Below are 22,332 nucleotides of genomic sequence, written 5' to 3'. Positions count from 1 at the left end.
GCTGCTGCCACTGCCAAGGACAAGGGCAGACTGCAGCGTATCACTCACGCTGCTGAGAGGGTGATTGGCTGCAACCTGCTGTCCCTCCAGGACCTGCACACCTCCAGGGCCCTGAGGCGGGCAGAAAAGATTGTGGCCAACCCCTCCCACCCTAGACACAAACTCTTTCAAACACTCCCCTCCGGCAGGAGGCTGCGGTCCATCAGGACCAAAACCTCATGACACAAGAACAGTTTTTTCCCGACTGCAGCTGGCCTCATCAACAAGGCCCAGGACCCCCACTGACACTGTCTGTTATCCTGACCCCCACGGACACCAAACAGACATAGCACCTGTACTTATTCTAACACTTTGTCCCCTTGCACTATTGTTTATTGTTTACTGTTTACTGTTTGCACTATGTTTATGTTATTGCACTATGTTTATTTTATTTTATTTTATTTTATTTTATTTTATTTTATTTCATGTTCACTGTTATGCATCACCAGACCAAAACAAATTCCTTGTATGTAAAAACCTACTTGGCAATAAAACCTGATTCTGATTCTGATTAAATAATCGATACCAATAAGCATAGGCCTAGATTTCAGGGGGGACGCAGGGGATACGTCCCCCTCAATATTTAGAACACGTGCATTTGTCCCCACCAATAAAAACTGAATTTTGTGTTTTCCTTTACATAAATAAAGACATTTCCACCATAAATTGATGCAGAAAAGGCACAAATTGCTGCATAAAAATTCACCAGAATGCAGGAAATGAAGTGTTTTATGCTCAAAATATCAGCGGTATTGATATCTTAGAATGAGGAGGCCTTTGTTTACAAACACAATGGAGCAACCAAATTTGGGATATCTGGTGATTTAGAGATATTATTAAATTATCATTTTGCATTTTAGACAATTTTTTTTAGTAGCCTATCATAGGAGTCTGGTTCATATAGGCCAGTGGGTGAAGTACAAGTGCAGAGCTATAGTCTAATCGGCGCTCTTTCCACTTTCTGGACTAGTGTCGCGTCAAAAGAATTCCATTCTTCTAGACCAGGGAGTTTACATTAAATAGCCATTAGGTGGCAGTAATGGACATTTTGAGCACCAGTTTGGCATTTTGCGATCAGTTTGAGAAAAGCAAGGCAGAAGTTCATTAACAGCAAACAGCCCCTTTCTATTTTAGTTTTTCAAATCCGATTTTCTTCGGCTGGTGTCCTGTCCTCTCTGAATAGCGTTGTACATAAACCGCAAATATTAGCAAAGACATTCTTTTAATTCGTTTATTTCAACAGAGAAGCGAAATGTCTACAACACCGGTTCCTTGACTTAGGCCTGCAAACTCTTTGAGTAAAACAAGTGAACGGAGTGGCTAAAACAAAAACAAACAAAACAAAAAAAAAGAAAAGAAAACTTTGAAACGACATTGGCTGTGTGCGCACCAGAGACTAAAAAATAGGTGCGCACACTGACCGCATGTGTAATTAGTTGCAGGTTTGTGATTGCGCGTTTTCTCTGCCATTGTTTGACAAATTAATTCAACGTTGGCTGATCGGTTAAACTTTTTATGGTCTTTCGTTATATATATTCACTTTATTGACATTAAAGAAAATCATGTTTTGGTATTTAGGCCAACATTTATTCCCTTGACGTGAAAAGCACGTTTAACTCCGCTTCAGAGGGCCTATTGATGCGAATAAGGCTGCAGTAGGCTATTGGATTCAGGAAGTTCTCTCCGCACGCCTTTTGTCGGGATCTTGAGCATGTAAGTAAACTGAACATTATTTCTTGAAGGTATTCGGTGAAAGTGTATATCTTTTCCATTTGTGTATTTGGTACGATTAAGCAAGCGGGCAGCTAACCGGCTAGCTGCTAGCAACAAACGAAATCAGGCGCTCGAAGAATCAAGTTGGTTTTTAGTGACCTTTGCCTTCAAACGACAATCTAATGTGAATTTAATCACTCATTCAACTATCCTGCGTGTAGCTGCAGTTTGTTGGGTGGGTTACGGCAGGTTAACTGGAGTTTGGGTCCAAATGCTATCGATAAGTTTAAATGTTCATATTCAATGTCACTTTTCAGATAATCTTGAAGGTAGCATTGGAAGTCCCCTTTGTTCTGTCGATACTTTTAATAGGTATCATATAATATCATTTAATAATTGTGCTTTTACGATGCTCGCCGCGCTATAGACATTCCGTATTACTGCAATGTTCGCAGCCAGGCCTAGCTATGTGTAGGCCGTTGGATAGTCGGGGGCCTACTCGTGTTACTTTCCTCTAGAAACACGCATGTTGGAGTTTTTGAAGGCCCAATATTTTTGGAATTGAAGATCGAATTTGGACTGGAGAGTGTTTTTCCCCTTCAGTAGAATTAGCATTACACTAACGTTGAGGTTGCCAAATGTTCCTGTGACTATAGAAGATGCCATTAAGTAAATAAGTAGACCTAATAAATAAATAAATGCTTGGATACTCCAAAGGGGTATTTCTGATTTTTTGGTAAGTACTCATGGATGTAAATGAGTATAACTGATTATTTCTGTACTGTTTCAATGAGGATTTCCACTTTTTTTTTTTTTAAACATTTGAACCCTTCTCCCTAATGTTGACATGAGCTGATAAATTCAGTTACCTAGTCAGTGGTAGCATCAATGTAAATTAATTCTGGGTACACCATTCTTATCCTTACGTTAGCTGTATGAAATACTTGTTATGGGTGAGGCTGAACAGAGAATACAACCCTAGGAGTGAAAGACTGAAACGAAGCAAAATGCCTAAGCTATGTTTTGTGCCCAGAAGTGCCTAGACCAATTGTTTTCCTTCTGGTATTTTCAAATGAGACAACTTAGTTTCCCATATTATATAAACCCATTCGGGCTGGGAATTCTCATGATGCAGGACATCTAATGAAAAATTAAAAAATTAAATCTTTGATTTTGTGCGCAAATAGTTTTTGCCTGGAGTGGAGGCACAGTGAAAATATCTTTTGAAAGCAACGAGATGGCAGTTTTGAGTTTGTATTTTTGTTTTAAAAAATAGCCTTTATATTTATTTTTCGATAAATGATCAAGTGGGATTAATCAGAACGCACATGTGCACCCCTTAATCTCATACCAGACTTGACGTATTTTCTTATCTTGTTGTCAAATTTAAAAGTTGTATAATTGAATTAAACTTCAGATGCGATTCCTCATTTCATCTGTACCCTTCTTAAATAATTGTGGCAGTATTAATGCATTTCAAACAGATTTTGGTGGGTTGTGTATGCAAGTATTCTGCATCTGACTTAATCCAGCATTTGTTGATATGGATTGTTAAAGATAATTTTGTCCTTTTGGCTAGTTTAATTGCTTGCTTAATTGTGTGCTTATGTTTATCCTCCCCTGGTTATCATAAAAACTATGCACTTGTAAACAGTCCAAGTGACTGCAGTTAGCGGCAGCGGTTTCCAGGGTAGGGAAAACCTGAGTCGTAATGGCACTTTTTACAAAAGCTGTAGGTAGTAGTAATATCTGTTACTTTTTTTATTATTGGTATACGTTAATCTGTTTGGTTTCTTATTTAACGTTATTTTGTAAATTAGAGAAACGATTGACATGTCGCCCGAAGTAGTATAGTTGTTGCGTCACCACGACGATCTACTAACCGTCCGCCAGAGGCGCTTGCACCCAGGTATACCTATTCGGTGCCATTGATTTAGAGGGACATTTACGAATCGAGCTTCTAGAAGTGTTCTTTCTGTGTATTGATGCGAACTTAAAATAAAATTGATATTAGGTCAATGCACGTGAGTAAAATAAATCTGAAGTTTCTGCATTTGTAAAGAGTGAAGTTGTGTTCGTCGTAGTGAGTTAGTTTACTGAAGGTCCCGGTGACAGCACGTCGGCTTATTGTCTTACGACGTGACATGTATAACATTTTGTGTGTCGCAGACATCGTATCGGTCAGAATGTTTTTTTAATCAGTGGTTGTGTGTTGAATGAAATCCGCTGAACACGCGAGCTCAGAAGCAGCAGCAAACCCGGAGCGCCTCAGCCTGGTTCATGCGATGTGTGCCTGTGGTTCCTCCTCCTCTGTCGTAGTTTACTGGAGTGACGTATGTTAAGAGAAAACAATAACACGGACTGTGTGATTGGTGGAAATTGTTTACGCATACATTCTGATGCATCATGGGATCTTTATAAAAATATCAAACAATAAAAAATATACAAGATCCAGTTCTGTAAATGCGCAACTCCGCCATAATGTGTTATTTAACAGTGTTCAGTTATCGGGATTGTGAAGAAATGGAGCCCAAGTATGCCATCCCGTCACTGTAACGTGTGTTTCCTGCAATGGCTTGCCTGACTCGAGGACTCGTTCAGTATCGCTTCTCGGCCTTTTGGCTAAGATCAAGTGTAGTATCTGTTCTTATCAGTTTAATATCTGATACGTCCCCTATCTGGGGACCATATATTAAATTGATTTTTGGAACAGGGAGATGGAATAGGGGCTTGCTCCGTCCACTCCACGCATCGACCTGGTATTGCAGTACATCCAGGAACGGTGCACTCCCCACCAGGGGAAAAATTGTGGTTGAAAATAAGAAACTGTTAGTTCGCGTCTTTACAGTAATGTTGGTGTTAGTAGTTGTGAGTGTGTAATTAGTCTTTCATTTCATAGATATACTCTCTGAAAGTGAACAGATTTAGGATACTGTAGGGGGATTCATTTTCTATGTCCCGCTTTTTTAATTTAGACATTCCGAACATTTTAAGCGTCATGGGCAAAAATGTTTTTTTTTTAAATTAGTATTTATTGGAATGCTGCGTGCGTGCGTGCGTGCGCGCGCGCGCGCGCGCGGTTCGTGTGGTTGGGATGGTGTGTCCCCGATTAGTCCACAAAATATTAGTCTTGTCCAAATAACACAATGACAGAAATCGGCACACGGGGAGACATTAGATGAAGGATCGCTTCTCGGCCTTTTGGCTAAGATCAAGTGTAGTATCTGGTCTTATCAGAGCACAGCTAAGAGCACTCTGTTTTCTCAATTATGGCCCGAGGGTATTTTACCGGCCTGTTGGTGCTGGTCTGAGGCACACGTTGCGTTTTGCGTCGAAGAAAGAGGAAGATATTATGCCCAGGGGGGATTTTGTGAAGAAGGTGCTGGGTGCTGTGGTGAAGGTGGATCCTGTGTACTGCCTGCAGCAGAATTCAGCTGTGAAGGCGTTTGATGTCTCCTTCATTTCTGGAGTGGGGTTTGGTGTGGCTATATAGAGGTGAGTGGTAACCACCTTGTGGTTCCTCTTCTCCAGGGACTCCACCAGAAAAAAGGACCAAGGCTCCTCTTCTGCCTTCTCTTTACATCTCTTCCTGGCCAGATATGGGAAGGTGCTGCCGGGGGTTCGTTACCTGCGGGACAACGATGGGATCTGGACGGGGAAAAGGCAGTTCAGGGTCCTCCTGAATGAAGACCCGCAGGGGTTTGACGGGCTAGAGCACTCCCCAGCTTATTTTTCCATCAGGGCTGAGAGGGGCTACCTGTTTTCCTCCGGGCAGCCTAGTTTCTGCAGGCAGTGCCGGAGTGTCGGTCAGGCAGGTCCGTGTGGTCAGGCGGTGTGCAGGAACGGTGGGGAGAAGGGGCACGTGGCGGTGGCGTCCCCCAAGCCGAGGATGAGACACAGCTGCGGGCGGGCCACGAATTCTGCGACTGCCCTGGGAAGGAGAAGGGGAGGTCCTACGTGGATGCGACGGCTGGTCGGGAGGGCGCTCCTGGCAAAGGCCCTCAGGACCTGCGGCCCCTGGAGGAGGTGCCGGGGGAGGTGAGAGCGGCGCAGTAGGAGGCGGCGGTGAAGCTGAGGAACAGTTTTTCCGCGTTGGAGGGGAGCAAGGGGGAGCCTGGGCCCTCAGGGGTTACGGGCACTACGCGGGAGTTTCTCAGCGGCCGGTCTGAGGGACTGGGTGCAGGGGGAGCGGAGTCCCCCATGAGTGAGGAGCACTCCTACAGTCCGCCGGGGTCACCCGACGACGCCCCATTCCTTGTCTTGGACTCTGGGGTCTGTGGAGGGGGCACACTGATGATGTAAGTTTTGAATTTTTTTTTTTCTTTTCTTTTTGTATGTTTTAATGGATTTAATTATTGTCACTGTTAATGTTAGAGGGTTTCGGGCTGGGGGGAGGGTGGTAAAACTCTCGCAGTACGCGGACGACACCACCCTCCTGCTGGAAGATGAGGTCAGCCTAAAAAGGGCTTTAGGGGTTATCGGTTTGTTTTCAAAGGCCTCAGGTTCAAAAATAAACCTGAGTAAATCCACGGTAAAGTATTTTTGGGAGTGGGAGGGGAGAACAGGAGGTTTATATGGTTTAGCGGGGTGTCCAGACCCGGGGCCGCGGACACCGGGTCACTTGTCCCGGGCCCTGGGTCAAGGGGGGGCCCAAAAGGTTTTTTTTTTTTTTCCCATGTAAATCTGACGTGAATCTAAATCTATGGACAACTTCAAAGCATTAAAGGGGGGGGGGGGCTTTTGTGATCATCTTGTCCCGGGCACGAGTGAGACTCGCGTCGGACCTGTCCGGGAACGTTTAGAGTTTTGGGGGTTGATTTTGGGACGAAGGAGGAGGTTGAGGAAAATTGGGTGGGAAGAATTTGTAAAATAAAGGGTAAATTGGGGCTGTGGCAGACGAGGCAGTCAAGTTTTGAAGGGAAAATTTTAGTTGTTAAAGCGGAGGTTTTGCCGTCACTTTTGTTTTTGGCACAGGTTTTTCCTCTGCCCCCAAAGGGGAGGAGGACCGTGCAGGAGATTGTGTTTAAGTTTTGGTGGCGGGGGGTTATGAGTATATAGCTAGGGATTTAATGCATCAGAGGGAGGGAGGGGGGTGCCTCATATTTCGCTTAAATCAGATGTGTTCGGTTATGTTGGGATGTGTGAGGTTATCACAAGGCCACCAAGACATCCGGCATATTTTTTTGTTAGATTATGGTTATCCATTTGTCTGAGGTTTCTGGTGGGCTGGGACAACCACTTCCCAAAAGCAGAGCGCTTGCCCCCGCACGACCAGCATATGGTAGAATGGACTGGAAGGTACCCTGAGTGCAGGGACAGGGATTTGCTTTTGGACCACAGGGCATTCTATGCTGCCCTGGTGGATAGGATTTGTACAGTGAGGGTGTGGGGGGTAGAGCAGGGGGAATGGAGGTTGACCCAGATGAAGGGTCTAGATAACAGGTTTAAAGACGTGAATTGGTTGGGGGTACACGGTAGTTTGCTGGTGAGGGATGTGCTGTACAGGTACTCCCTCACCAGGAATAAGTTTTGTCCACGGTAGTGGTGTGTGGGTGAGGAGACCGTGAGTCGTGTTTGGGAATGTGTTTTTGCTCAGAGGGTGTGGGGGGAGGTGGGGTTGTTTTATTCTTTGTTGAAGGGACTTTGTTATGAGGGGATTATGCGGGGAAAGGGGTTTTCAAATCTGCCGGGACTGAATCAATTTTGGTGGTGGTTTATTTGTTTGACCAAGTTTTGCCTGCGGGTGGCAAGGGGGGTTTTAGTTAAGAGGAATGTTGTGTGGGGGGTGGGACGGGTGGTGGGGAGAATAAGGGGGGAGGTACAGAGGAGGTTACAGTGGAATGTAACAAGGTGGGGGTACCATCAGGCTAAAGAAAAATGGATGGTTTATATGAATAATTTAGATGTAATGGGTTTTTTTGTCCACTAGATGGCATTAAACACATTTTTTGTGTTGGAATGTAAATGTAATTGTATTGGTGTAATTGTAATATTGTCATTTATGGAAAGTATGCAACTCTGATGTATGCAACTAATGTTTTGTGGATTTCTAATAAAATCTTTTTTAAAAATCTGTTCTTATCAGTTTAATATCTGATACGTCCCCTATCTGGGGACCAAATTGATTTTTGGAACAGGGAGATGCAATAGGAGCTTGCTCCGTCCACTCCACGCATCGACCTGGTATTGCAGTACATCCAGGAACGGTGCACTCCCCACCAGGGGAAAAAACGTGGTTAAAAAACATAAACCGTTTCCTTATGGTTGTACTGTGTACAACAATGTTAGGGTGCTTTTGGTTGTAACAGCAAAATTTGTACTTAATTATTTCATAGATATTATATATCCTCTTAAAGTGAGCAGAGAGGCTTTTTCTTTACTCTCTGTTCGAGGAGAGAAACTGAATTTATAATGCATATACAAGCAGCAATCCTGGGGACCCAACACCTATGGCCAAGTGCAACAATGATTTTATTTGACTGCTGAAAGAAATGACAACCTAATGAACATGCAAGAAACCCTTCTGAATTTAAATTACGGAACCAAAATGTTTGCGGCAAATGTCCTATGAAATCCAAAGGTTAACATCACTGAAATGACAGCATACAGCAGTGGTCTCCGACCCTGGTCCTGGAGAGCTACAGGGTCTGCTGGTTTTTGTTTTCGCCTTAAAATCAGCACCCAATTGAGACCCAAGACACCACGTGAGTTGAGTTAATTGTGTAATCAACCGCTCTAATTGATTCATGAAGTGCAGAGTCACTATGAAAACCTGTAGCTCTCCAGGACCAGGGTTGGAGACCACTGGCATACAGTATGCGTTCATCATAAAACTGGTTAGGGTACACACCGCATATCAAACTGGTATGTACAATTGCTGAAAATCGAATGTGGTGAATTTTGTGGTAATCGGAAAACTGTTCAGCATGAGATACGTATGAGCGTTTTCTATTTAATTGTCACAAATCATCCTCCATATGTAATGAGTTCGACATATACTTGTCAATAGCAAGTATAATCAGGCCCGAATAACACGCTCACAATAGCCTAGCATACAAAAACTGCTTACATGATTAACTTGGATATTTTATCGAGCAAAGCGTTACCTATACATTTGTTTTTTATAGCTGTGCCTATACGCCTAGTTCATGGTTATTCAAAGGTACACGAAGTGATCGCTACATCTAAACCACAAGCTTTAAAATGTGTAATTTGTAGTAAAAACCATGGGGCACGGAGTATTTCTTTCAGCCAGTTACGCTAGGTCAATGAAATGTTATTTTTCGCCAGTCATTTCCTTTTGATATATGAAATAGCTAGTGACTACGTATCTGACATTGACGTCCATCTAACAAACGAATACATCCAGACGAAAAATATACTGAAGTGGGCTAACGCTAGCACACACTCGTAATGTTATTGTTGGCTAGATGAGCTAAACACAACTCAATGAGACGAGCTTATTAGCTAGCTCACTATCTATTTAGAATGAAGTTTAGAAATATAAACTACGTATAGTCTAGTTAACGTTAGCTCGAGTACTGAAAAAAACTGTTCAAACTAAATATCAAAGCAAGAATAAGATGCAACTAAGTTTAACCACTGTTTCGATTCATAAAACGAACTTGTGGACTTAAATAACACCGTTAACTTGGTTGACAATGTTCAATAGCGTTTTGGTTGTACCAAACTAGCTAGCTATTTATGATAAAATATATTTGAAGTTAGCTATTGTCGACTACTCGGGGTTACACGCTTGTAACGTTTTCCCAGTTATCATTCAGTGAAATTTGCCGTGATCTTACCCTACCGAAGCAGGAAAATAAAACAGCGATGTACCTCATTCAAGATTGGTTAATTCTTGGTCGACATACGCGCTCTGGTTGGCCGCGTCCATCAGTTCTTGGTAGCGAACGGGGATTTGATTGGCTCACACTACCAAAAAATACAGACTCACGGTTTCCTCGGGGAGAACACGCTGTCTGGGTAGAATAATGTTATCACAGACAAAGGCAATGGGCCTACAGTTCTCGTTTCATTACAAGTCATCAATGTGATACGTGAAATAAATACTGTACTTAAGTAACTTAAGACTCACATAGTAATAAAACAAATATTAATGTCAATTTGAGGTATGTCTATGGATATTTACAGCTTTAGTCCCCTGTTTATTGAGTCAGGATGGCCGAGCGGTCTAAGGCGCTGCGTTCAGGTCGCAGTCTCCTCTGGAGGCGTGGGTTCGAATCCCACTTCTGACAAACAAAACTTTTGGATAGTGCATTTACAATGAACGAATTGTATAATCTCTCCTGCCTGAATATACAATGATGTAGGCCAAGGATATATGGCATACTCTGTTTTTGTTGTGATTGTGTGTTTGACATCATTTTTAGGGTTGAACACCTCTTGTTAAAAAAAGCTCAGCATTAACTGATTTCATTACCACAGCCAACTTATTTAAAGTGTACTATGGCAATACAAGAAAAATATATATTCAACTACAGTTTTCTACTAAAGATATAATTCTGCTACCTATACAGCATAGTAAACTTGTGAATTTGACAACTGCTTCACTTTTCCTGAAAAACCTGGCATGTCTGGTTATAGAATAGTTTGTTTTCAATAATAATATATAAAATAATAAAAAAAGGCAAGCATAGTATATGAACACCCAGTTCTGGTTCTTTACTCCCTTTGGCTCTGAAGAATCACTGAACAGTCTTGAGCAAAATATCTGCTGGCAAGTAGTGCACATTACAAACCATTTAAGAAAAAAAGAAAATCAGTCATTAAATTGCTTCTCATCTCCAAACAAAAACATTTTAAACATCTCACTAAATCAAAAGTTTTTCCACCATCTAAATGCCATTAATTAGTATGCAAGTGTGTCCAACAACACTTCAGTTCAAATGTAAATTATCTTTAAAGCAATACGTGTAAATATGAAATTCTACATTGGTATGTTCTTGCATAAACTATCACAAAACACAAAAAACCAACAAAACATCATTGACAAAACAAGTCATTATCATTCAGTATTGATAAGCGCACACATTTTTCCATGTTCATTAAAAAATACCCCCAAAAATACCATAAAGCTCCTTCATATAGAAAATAAAAAACTAAATAAAAGGCACAGTATGTTATATGTAAGCACTATTTAGTATGCTTTGTAAAACAATTTTACTGTTAAATTAAAAAAACATTACTTGTCTGGTGTATGGTGAAAATTTGTTTTGAACAGCATTTTTCATGTACTTGTAAATCCATCAGAAGACACATTTCACACAAATGAGAATTAAATTTTGGGTTTTGAATAAGATGTTATTCATGACTTTAACACATGCTACATATCTGAAATTTTCTAAAAGTATAGGGCCGCGAGCAGGTATATTAAACAGTACAAATAAACCAAGTGTAAAAATAAAAGCTCTTTTTCATAAAAACAAAAGCTGCAGAGGTGCCTTTAGGTCAAAAGGAAAAGGCATTTTTCTTCAAAAGGAAAACAATATAACCAATGTAACTGTTATACACATGACACAGTCAATTACATCCTTTATATGTCAAAAGTAATGCCCTGACATATCCGGATTCCTCTCACATTTCCTGCTGTCCCAATGAACACCAGAATCCACCCTCCAAGACCTACAATGTACCATTTTTAGAGCATTCAACTATTTATACAGAATTGAAATTTTACCATTTAAAAACCTGTTTCAGTTGAATGATGTGTGTTGTGTATTCAACCACACCTGGATAGCCACCCCAATTAACCAAACCAATTTTCTGCATAAATGTGCTCCAGAGAGAAAAATTAACCTGACTCCTGCAAAGGGTGGACATTATTTGATTACTTGTCATAAAATGTTTAAATGTCACAACTATTGCATCTTCAATAATTTCAAAACATTTTTAAAATTAGAATTTGGCCATTTGAATTCCGTATTTCCTTACATAAAATCCCAATGACACTCACCTTAATGTACGCAACTCACATCTGAATACCTGTGAAAAATATTTACATTCCTTAGTTGCTAACATGGAGACAAATGGAACAATGAACATTCGCTTGAACAACAATAAATGCACTTCTCACAGAAAAGTGAATCTTACTGACAAAACCATTAAGAGTACAAGAGAGCAAATGACACCTTCAAATAGCTAACTTCCTTGTAAAATCAGTAGTAAGTAGTAATAGTAGTTAAAACACTGACATTGATGTATGCTTGGCATTCAGTTTGCCATTTCTATTCCAATTACAATGACTTCTCAAATCTCCAAATGAGTTCCCAATATTAGATGCTATCGTTAAATGCTCTTTCACATGAATTTTAAGAACTAAGTAACAAATAAATGAAGCACTTACACTTTCCTTTTCCTGTCATTTGTTCAGTCAGTTCCTTGCTCACGGTTCTTTCAGGACTGAACTTGCCATTGGCAGAGGCTTCTTCCCCTCTTTGTCTCGCTGGATCTTGAATGGTTCCTTCATCAGACATCTGGGTCTTGGAATCATCAGGGGCGTGTCCATTCTGCTGGTCATCATACTCTTGTCTGTGCACGATTCTGTCAAATTCCAATTCTGTCAAGACCGATACATCTTTTTTCTCCGCAGGTTTCAATTTTAGGGTGCTCCTGACAACCCTGGGGTTGAATTTCAATCGTGAAACTCCAATTGGGCTCAGCCCTGGTTGCAGTCTGAGTCCAAGCATGCTGTCAATGTAAGTGGCGTACCCAGCAGCAACTAACTCCATGGCAACATTTACACCACTAGACACAATGTCCACTTCCCACTGTGCCTCAGAAACATACTGTCTGAAGTAGATGATAAGGCTCTTTTGGCAGACGCGCTCCTGAAAGAACACAACTGCTTCGTCAGTCCAGACATCCACCCCGGCAGGCTTGACTCCTCTCAGAACACAAGGGTGAGTAACTTTTGGCAACTTGGCCAACTCCTCTGGAAGTCTTTTTAGCTGACCACGGCATGTGCAGGGCAAGCATGCGCAATGTCCATAATCTACAAGGTTTATCACCACAGATGTGCTGTCAACATGAACAATCTCAGCTCTACACCATTTCTTTTTTGTTTCACACTTCACTAAACAACCTGTCCCTGGAGCTAAAACTGCTTCAGGCACTGAATCCAAGTCCTCCGGAAGAGTCTCGAGAATTGTGGAGACTTTGCTCATGACAAGAAGCATGTCTTCAAGCACAACATGGAATTCACATGGCGCAGTAACCGCAGCAGCAAAACCTGTGTGTCCCAAATCCAATTCCACAGGAGCTAAGGACAATCTCTGGGCACAATTAGTCTCATCCACAGATGTACTGTCCATTGCACTGTGTTCAAGACAAGTTTTTTTATGTTGCTGGAGAAGGAAAATCCCATTTATCATGATTTCCACAAACCAGATTTGGGAAGTTTCAGAATATGATACAAACATGAGTTTAATTTTCTGCTCAACTAAAGGGTTGAGTGTCTCCTTTAACATCTCATGAGCACCTTCAATGGGGCAACCCGGGTCATTCCACTTGCACAGAACAGCCTGTTTGGGAATCTGCTGGAGCTCTGTGCAGAGCTCTTTGATGCAGTCAAGAGAAACAACCTCTGTGGTGCCATGATCCACTAGGAAGACTGAACATTCTACCTCTGATGCTTTTTGCACTGCGGCTCGGTACCAATGGTTCTTTCTGTTAGACTTCACCAAGCATTCAAGTCCTTCTTTTATATCCACCTTTGATATAGTGCTAGCGCTTAATGACTGTTCTGCAATGAGTGTGTCAAGCAATGCAAGTAGTTTCGAATTTCTGTGAAGTTGGACATAGAGATCTCCATTCTCTAAAAAAGACAGAAGTGTACCGTTTTCAGTCTGGCCAGCTGTAATATTTTGATGTGGAATGTGCACACACTTTGTTTGTTCTTCTGTGGCTTCACAGATGTGCTCAGAAGGGCTATGAACAGCTTTCACATGTGAAACCATCGACTCTGGGTTAACTATTGACATTTGCTTTATTTTATCACCAGAGTGGTGGAATGGTCTTAATAACTGTTTGCTAATTAGTGCTTTGTGCTTACGCTGGCAAATGTTTTTAATATGCTGCTTTTTGAGAGCAACATTTTTGCTTGACTTCAGTAGGAAGCTGCCTTTTTTCCGCTCTGTCAGGGTAAACACAGGGTCCACGTCTTGCACCGTTGGGGAACATTGTGAGGTTACATCAGGCAATGTTTTCATTGTTGCATGATGTACAAAATGCTGGCTCATCTCCTCTTGTGCACATTCCTCAGCATTCTCTGTGGATCTACTTGCCATTTCTTTGATTTGTACTCCCAGTGTATCCAAGCAACAATTATGTGCTTCCTTTTTGCCTTTGGTCATGTGTTCAGGCACAGGTTCTTTTTCAGTTTCAAGTGGATTACAATCCTCTTCACCTATTGAACACTCACCAACACCACGTAGTGATGGGCTCACTTCACAAACGTCAATGCTCACTGCCCACTGTGGTCCGCACTGTCTGACAAATTCAACTCGAAGTGGTTTGCCAGCTACTGCAAGTGCGAAAGAGGTGTCACACCCCAAAGTTTGAGACCTTTCTTGTAAGCAAGGTATGCTTAATCTTGGCTGTGTCAAAAAAATTCCTGGTAGTCTGCGAGCATTTTTACTGTCAACTGTGGCTTCATTTCCATAGTCAATAAACTCCACCTTAATTTTGGCATCGCTGACATTTATTGCAACTGCACGGTACAGGGCTCCATCCTCCTCATATTCACATGCAATCACATCACCAACATTGAGCTTTCCAGTTATGTTTTCCATGGTTTCTTTTAGCTGTGCATCATTGAGGTCTTCACCCATTTTTAGAATGGCTTGTTCATCATCTTCCATTTGAATATAGAAGCTGGTGACAGTATTCACATGGGAAACAAATCCAGTGCCTCTAAAGCCAGGTTTCACTTTTGACTCAGGGAGATGGGAAAGATTTGGCAAAAAATGGCCAGGTGTTGGTTGTTTCAAATGTCCACATGACACTTTGATTTTGTGATTCTGAACTACAATGGTTTCGTTGGCTTTCAAATGTGTGTGCCCATTTCTCCGTGTTTCGAAATGACATACACGCGATTCGTTTTCTTTCTGGGAATTTGTGGAATTGACTTTAAGTTTTGAGGACTTTTTTGAAGTCGTCCTACCTGACGTATGACGAGTCCTAAGGCAGCTTTTATTTTTTTCTGCCATTTTCTTTGCCTTCACAGCACTCCCCTCTCTAGTTTTGACAACAATTTTCAGTGCCTCTGCACCCTTACCTATTTTCTCACCATTTTTCACATCTTGCCCATTGACACTAGTCTCTTCTTTATGTCCATGTTTTGCAATGATTTCTTTGACTTTCTGATTTACATGAAGACTGCCATCAAACAGGTCACAGAGGATGGTGCCTTCTTCATCTTTTCCAACAAAGGCAGCTTGCACCAATTTATTTAAAACAGCCTTTTCCAGCCAGCAATTCACATCTGCAAGCAATTCCCCTTTTGGTACGTCTGAGAGACTGCATCTCAGCGCTAGCATTGGTACGAACAGTAAGTCAGTGGCATGTCTGGGAATTGGGAGAACATTGCATTTTTCCACGACTTGCATGTTTCCATAATCAACGAAGAAAACATTGAGATGCAAGCTTGACTGAACAGGATAGGCTAGACCTCGATACCACTGACCATCCATAAAATATTTTGCCAAACAAAGCCTTCCGTGGGCTGCCGGTGGTAACGACTGCATTTCACCAGATGTTTTTTGGGCTTGCTCCATCAGATCATCCAGAAATGTCCCAATTTTGTCTAACTGGCAATAAATCTCCCACGGACTGCACACATGAGTGACATGCACCTGCTCTTTGCTACCAATGTTCACGTTGAACAAAGAATAGGTGTAGGAATAGGGATATACTGATGGTATAAGCTGCTTTGGTGACTGAACTTCTCTTGCAAGACCGGCATGAATAAGCAGCTTTGTTGCACTCGTAAAAGGCGTGTGGAGGTCAACAGCATTGGACAACCCTTTACTCTTGACAACAAGCTGTGTATATATGGTGCATTTCAGATTCTGCGAATTGTCTTCTGTGAATTTCTTCAGAATATTGCTTGCATTTATATGCCAGACACCAAGACTAGAATCTCCAGGTTCAATGTTGTAGATGCTGCATCTAAATGCTTGCCCCGCAAGTTCAAGGTACTCTGCCTTTATAGCACGAAGGTTGCGAGTCTTCTCTTTCACAATCATCCCAGTGTCTACAAGGATCACATCAAATTCACCATCTTGAGCACAGAGGATACAACCCCTGTACCATTTGCCATTGGACGGGCACTTAACAATACAGCACGCTTCATTTTGCTGCCAGGGATCTGCATGTGTCTGATAATACCCCTGTATCTTTTCCATCAATTCGTCAAGCTCACTCAACTTGCTCTGAAGTTGGCACCAAATATCTGAAGGAGAATTGACCTGAGAGCATCTGACAGCTAGCTCTGCTCCAGGTTTGAACGTCAATACTTTGAATGAAGGAATTTCGGCATGGATGTTTTGTTTTGGTAGCTGTGTTGTTGCTGATACAGGTTTCACTGTATGTTGAGCAGGCAATTCACTGCTTTTCACATTCTGATAGATTCCTGAGATTCCACTTGAATTTGATTGAGACCCATTCCCTGGTCCAGAATCCTTGCAGGCTCTCTGTTCTAATTTCCCAGCCTTGGGTCTGTCAAACTGAACAGGTTCTGGGAATAAACATTTCCAGTACTCAGCCATTTTGGCTTTTGTCAGGAGCAGAGCAATGCTTACCTTTTGATTACCCCTCTCATATAAATCAACCACATACTCGTGTTTCCTCTTGTGGACCACATGCACAAGGAGTGCTTTATTTGACACAATTTCCCTGAAGTAATTTGTTGCAGAGACAGTCCATACATCTTCCACAGGAACCACATGACTAAGGGAACATTTCAGAGCAAACGCAGGTTCAAGTTCAAACCTTGGGGGCAAAGTTTTGATCAGCATGTACGGCACTTTTTCAGTGTTCCCAAAATCTATGAAATACACTTCTGCTCCATTTTCAATCATTTCGATCACCAACGCTCTATAGTAATGCATATCCTTTTCATACATCGCACAGCAGAGTGCACCAGGTACAGGATTTTCTAGAATTCCCTCATCCAGTTTTAATCCCCTGAAGTATTCACTCATGTCTTGCATCATGTCCTCAAAGTCACGATTGCGCTCCTCTGTTCTCAACCAGAAATTTGTTGGATTCAGAACATGCTCCACAAAACCTTCAAAGATGCAGTCCTCCTTTATTTCCTTCTGATACTTAGCATTGCTGGAAATGTGCTCCTCTGTTTCACTTGTATATTGCAGTAGAGGGCGATTTTGAGAAGAATTTTTTTTAACATCCTTAGCAGAATCATTTTTTGTTGTCTCACACTCTGGACTCTTTGTTTTCTTCACATCAACAGTGACAGCATGCAATGTAACAGAATATAGATTCTGTTCAACATTAAAAGAATCTATCTGGATCTCCAATTCGTCACCCAGCAGTCCTGTCTTTAAGTAATTCAATTGCTTTTTCAGGACGACCTCATCTTGTTCACTTAAACAAGACAAGGCACATGGAAAAGCTGCGATTGGTACAGAGAGAAATTCAGAGGGAAGCTGAAGGATATTTTCAACTCTTACAGATTCACAGTATCCGTAGTCCACAAACAAGACTCTGACTTGGGAGTTCACAGGGAGGTACTGCACAAAACCTCTGTGCCACTTCTCGTCTTTCCCTTTCACTGAACAAAGCAGCCCCAGATTTCCAATGTTCTTATCTGAAAATGCTTTGCTCTTCGACTCACAAGCAAGTGACAATTTGCCAGACATCTCTTTTAGATCCTTCTCCATACTTCTTAACTGACAGTAAAATGCACGGGGGTTTACTGCAGCTGTTACTCTTGCCCTTTCATTTTTTCCAACAGAAAGTTTTGGGCTGCAAAATGACAGTATATTCTCAAAGCCATGCGAACTTGAATGTTTGAAAGAAAACTCCTGTCCAATTTGCTTTTCAATTAACAAATCTGGAACAGATTCACTGCTTTGTTTAAGTGGTACTTCCGTCAACATTTCCACAAGCAGAAGGAATGTGTCCCGATCCGCATGTTTCCCCAGGCCCAGTTTCAAGAGATCTTTGTTAACAGCAGGTGCTTCCAAAATCAGGACTTTGTGTGGCAGAAGGCCTTGGATGTACCCTTTGATTTCACTTCCTATCAAAGAAGAGAAATAGTTCACTACCAGAGAATGCCAGTGCTTTTGTAGTGGGAGCACATTTGCAAAAAAGCCACAGACAATTTTAGGGGGAAGCATAAACAAGTCCTCAGAGGCAGAAGCCATATGGTTGGCATTAACCGTCAAAATATTGCCATGGTCCAAGAGGAACACGTCATACAGATTGCTGTGTTTGTTTTGAACTCTTCCTCTGTACCAACGGCCAGAGAGGACATCTTCTACCAAACAAAATTCACTGATTTCCACCAATGTTTTTGTTTTTGGTGCATTTTGTATTTCCACTTGCAATATGTTGTAATCCAGCTCACAGATAGTCAAATATTGGCCTTGGAAATGCACAAGTGTATCTTCTGGGTTGCAGTCCACATGTGTTAGCTTTAGATCCACAGGCCATAGGGCACATGGTGCAGCAAGATCAGAATCCGCCTGTGTCCTGCAATACATACAGTGATGTTAGGGAGACTTGTAAATTTAAAATTTAAGTTAAATACTGGATTCTCTAAAAAAAAATACAATTGTACAAAGAAAACAATGAGTAGAGAATTTAAAAAAATGTAACAAATACAAAATCTTTAGCCAGGGTGATTAACAAAAAGGCTCAAACCCACAATTTTGTAAGCTACCCCATTAAGCTTTTTTTTTTGTATGCTCTTTCCCACAGTATTTCAGGAGGGTCCCCATTTATACAAAAGATCTCCCACAAAATCTTCAATATATGCTGCGCTTCATGAGCTGACAATTTTAAAGTTACTATTTATTTTACTTTTCAGTTAAAAAATTATGAAAACAATTAATCAAGTGGCCAAATACACTAGTTTGATTGGTTCATGTTCAAACTTGAAAAATGTGTTTGCATATGGTGTTAATATTTTATTGCAAAGGATGTATTGCTTTGATGTCCTAAAAATCAATTCTCTTATTCCTTTTGGACACTTCAGAAATATGATCACAAACTTTCCCATATTTGTTTGCAGCTGTTTTAACTGATTTCTGCTTTGTTTAGTTTTTAAAAACTATTTTTGCTTTATTTTTTTATTCTTTTTACTGAAACGTTATTCTCTTGTAGCCCTGGAACATTATAAATCTTTGATTTTAACCATTTCATTTTGAATGCAGTTTTTTATTCCTTTTGTTTCTATTTCTTTGATTTCTGTTTTATATTGCTGTAATCTTGGTATAGAAAATGAGGGCTCGCAGCCTCAATACGTCTATATTAGTTGTGTAGTCGTTCTGGACAAGAGCATCTGCTAAATACCTGTAATGTATATTAGAAGAGCTAAATAAAGGTTGAATTAATTATGTTATTCAGTCTGGAATCAGCATTATTAAAAAAACCGTATAGCAACAATCAAATAACAGCACTTTATGCAGTTATGTTCAACATACCTTTGGCCTCCAGAAGCCAGTCTTGAAAGCATTGTAGCAGTTCAGTAAGCAGTTCAGTAATCCTGAAAAGAAAAATGAAACTCTTACAACAATTGATAAGATATTACCAAGGCAGATAACACTTAAATTGTTATACCTGCAAAAATCCAGATTCTTCATTTAAGCCATCTTCCTTATCTTGCCAGACTGTCACCAAGCAAATTGTACTGGTACATTTATATTGTAACACTAAAGTGTAATTATAAGCAATTAAAAAAGCACGTTAACCCTTGAATTCTCTGATGTAGTTCATCATTCGGTCAAATACAGGGAAAAAAAAGGATGCAGCTATCGCTACAAACGCAGTAGACGGTATGACAGAAAAAATTGAGAGTTGGGGGGGGGGGGGGGGGGGGGGGGGGCGGGATGCTGAATTTATTCGAGTCGTCGCGACCAAGAACACCAAATTATTGTAAAATGGCTAACTTTTCGATTGAGTCAAGCTAAGCAAGAACTGACAACCGAAAGCAAGGGTAAAAAGATAAAGGCCGCAGGCTTTTTAGACGTGTTGAAAGATGTTGAAAACAAATGATCGTGACGAGTGGCCTAACTCCAGTGCTGCAACCACTGAATTGCAAGCTGATGCCCGCTTGAGAGTCTGTGTGAAACAAAGCGTTTCCCTTCTAAAGTCTAGTGTTTCATTAGTTTAGCAAAAACACTAAGCCAGAATACTGTGTTACGGTTTAAATGTTTCTCAAAAGAAGTTACCAAGAACTGTGGTAAAGCGGTTTAGATTTCCCAGGACATAATGGCATTAGCTGTATACCCCAGTATAACCAAAATCGTGAACACTCAGCTAGCCAATATATTGCTCAATACCCGTCCACAAAACAACAATGGGGATTGTCATATTTATTTTTTTACTCTTACCTTTCTTGTAGGAATCCGCATTATTTGTTCTGCAGATTAGGCACAATATTTCCGACTAGAAAAAAAAACATATTTAAAACAGTTTTGGCAAATGTCGCTGACCACCTGGCTAGGGTAGCTAGTCTAAATTCCAGGCGGCCTTCAAGGTCACCTCGGCCATGGCTAAATTATAGCTACTAACCAACTTTAGCAACGTGTCCCACTCTCTACAGCAGTAAATAACGCTACGCAACGGTGCATTTTCTCGAAGTTTAGAACATTGATTAAGTGGCAATTAAATTACATTATTTAGTTAATCCACCTGAGATGTATAGCATTTGCTAGAAAGCTATCTAGCTAGTTTTCGGCTAACGATCCTGGAATGTGCATCGCTATGAAATAGCGTAAAGCAAAAAGGATTAACATAGCTACCCGTGTGTCCTGTTTTCTAACTGCACAGCTAGAACGATGACAAGCTTTGCCAAGCTGCAAAATTATGTAAACTTCATGTTGTGATGCTGAAACGTCAATGGCTGCGCCAAAAATGTACAAAAGGCGGGAGTTAGCTTGTCAGAGCATACCAAGCTGGCGCTCTGAAAGCAAGTCTCAGGCCAAAAAACTGCATGTGACACGATTTATTTTATTATTATTTATTTAAATCACTAATTATTACCTTATCTTAACGTGCAGTTCTCTCTTGTTCACATATAACGGACAGGCGATACAGCTGCATCGTCTCTTTGCACAGGACAGGTAAACAAGTTTGCTTGTTCAGTGGTCTGTCCGCGTCATTTTTTTTTTTGCCCAAACCACTTCAACGCAAACCACGCCCCGTAGTTGTAACGAACGTTCAGAATCGATTCCATTGGTCAACACGATGAGAGCGTCAACACTGCCGCTGTCCTGCAATTGGATTAGCCCACACAACGAACTGAATGGCCTCTTCCTCTCCGCGTCTTTTTGAAGCAGGCACCATCAGCTGACATAACTGAACATGCTGGAAAGAATCCTCACAAACTGAAAGATCAAAAAGAACAATGATAATTAAAAACAATATGAAATAGTTAGGATCAGGAAAACTGACAACACAAAAGTAAGATTTGAAAAATGGAGGTAAAGTAAACACAGTAGGCCGCCATCTTCAAATGCCCATATTTCTGGGTTTTTCGTGCATTATCAGTAAATGCCACCAGAGGTCATCCCTTTCACAGCACCCACTGCTCTCCAGCTAAAAAGGGGGCAACGAGGAAACGGTCAAAACAGCACGACGATGCCTTCAATAGAAAGAAATAATTAAGCTGCAATTAATAGAGATACTTTTGCAGGATTGCTGGTTAGGATATACTGACAATACGTCTGAAACCTTATACTATGACAACAACTTACGTAAGTTTTTCAACGAAGTTCATCAAATACATTTATAACGGCATTACTAGCACACCTGAGCCACAACCAAAGTTTAGCAAAGCATTTGTACTTTGCTATGTCTAACAAGTTGCGGAATACTGAGGAAACTAGCTTTTCGAAAGATAAGTGGTCAGTGAAAAGAAGGATACCGCATTCCCAGCATTCGACAGACTCTTGCATGTGAAATTGGGTAAAGGCAGAGGAAGCAACATAATTTTCAATTTTTTCAAAGTATATCTTTATTTGAGGCAATGGATACATAGACTATTCAAAAAGGGAGGTAAGAATACATTTCGTGTGCGTGCGTGTATGTATGCGGGTGCCACCAGTGATTTTGGGCCCCATAAAAGATCTCACACCTTCGAATGAAGTTATACATTATTATACCACTGTATTTTTTGTGGGTCCCCACGGCTTTGGGCCTCTATATTACTACCACCTTTCTCCTCGCTTTCGACTGCGCTGGGAAATAGACTTGGGTTCATACATTTTTTTTTGTTATATTAGTGAAGTGCACGGCTTTTTCGGCAGAAGTAGGAGCCAGTGGAAAGGAACATGCAGTTCAGTCTTTTTTGCTCTAGAGGGGGACACCAAC

The 22,332-nt window shown here is 41.1% G+C and overlaps 2 protein-coding genes, 1 long non-coding RNA gene, 3 other non-coding genes and 1 pseudogene across 8 annotated transcripts; 5 read left to right on the top strand and 2 right to left on the bottom strand.

Moving 5' to 3' along the window:
• Positions 1–1,273: 1,273 nt before the first annotated feature.
• On the top strand, positions 1,274–6,470 carry LOC118228985 (zinc finger CCHC domain-containing protein 3-like). 3 transcript variants are annotated; one of them, XM_035420586.1, is made up of 2 exons: positions 1,274–1,752; positions 5,284–6,470. In XM_035420586.1, coding segments are annotated over exons 1-2 (513 nt in total). In that variant the 5' UTR covers positions 1,274–1,750; the 3' UTR covers positions 5,795–6,470. The 3 variants fall into 3 exon arrangements, 2 of the variants coding, with proteins under 2 accessions (XP_035276477.1, XP_035276476.1); XR_004765591.1 differs by lacking the exon at positions 1,274–1,752 and adding an exon at positions 3,687–3,776; XM_035420585.1 differs by lacking the exon at positions 1,274–1,752 and adding an exon at positions 3,868–4,286.
• LOC118230928 lies at positions 4,355–4,545 on the top strand. The gene has a single exon (XR_004765973.1). It is a non-coding gene; the product is annotated as a U2 spliceosomal RNA (small nuclear RNA).
• Positions 4,938–5,041, top strand: LOC118230931 (annotated as a pseudogene).
• Positions 6,471–7,786: 1,316 nt separating the features above from the next.
• On the top strand, positions 7,787–7,969 carry LOC118230929. The gene has a single exon (XR_004765974.1). It is a non-coding gene; the product is annotated as a U2 spliceosomal RNA (small nuclear RNA).
• Positions 7,970–9,927: 1,958 nt separating this feature from the next.
• On the top strand, positions 9,928–10,010 carry trnal-cag. The gene has a single exon. It is a non-coding gene; the product is annotated as a tRNA-Leu (tRNA).
• Positions 10,011–10,507: 497 nt separating this feature from the next.
• LOC118228986 lies at positions 10,508–12,321 on the bottom strand. Its single transcript, XR_004765592.1, has 3 exons — positions 12,119–12,321; positions 11,729–11,757; positions 10,508–11,397 (listed from the first exon to the last, which is right to left on the bottom strand). It is a non-coding gene; the product is annotated as an uncharacterized LOC118228986 (long non-coding RNA).
• Positions 12,322–12,356: 35 nt separating this feature from the next.
• On the bottom strand, positions 12,357–21,271 carry tdrd15 (tudor domain containing 15; the record flags this gene model as incomplete). Its single annotated transcript, XM_035423024.1, has 4 exons — positions 21,004–21,271; positions 20,352–20,406; positions 19,443–19,504; positions 12,357–18,489 (listed from the first exon to the last, which is right to left on the bottom strand). Coding segments are annotated over exons 3-4 (6,165 nt in total), but the record flags the coding sequence as incomplete, so codon positions are not given.
• Between the last annotated feature and the right edge of the window lie 1,061 nt (positions 21,272–22,332).

The sequence above is a fragment of the Anguilla anguilla genome, chromosome 6 (genome assembly GCF_013347855.1).
Source record: "Anguilla anguilla isolate fAngAng1 chromosome 6, fAngAng1.pri, whole genome shotgun sequence".
NCBI classification, from domain to species: domain Eukaryota; kingdom Metazoa; phylum Chordata; class Actinopteri; order Anguilliformes; family Anguillidae; genus Anguilla; species Anguilla anguilla.
This window is presented reverse-complemented; position numbering and strand designations above follow the sequence as displayed.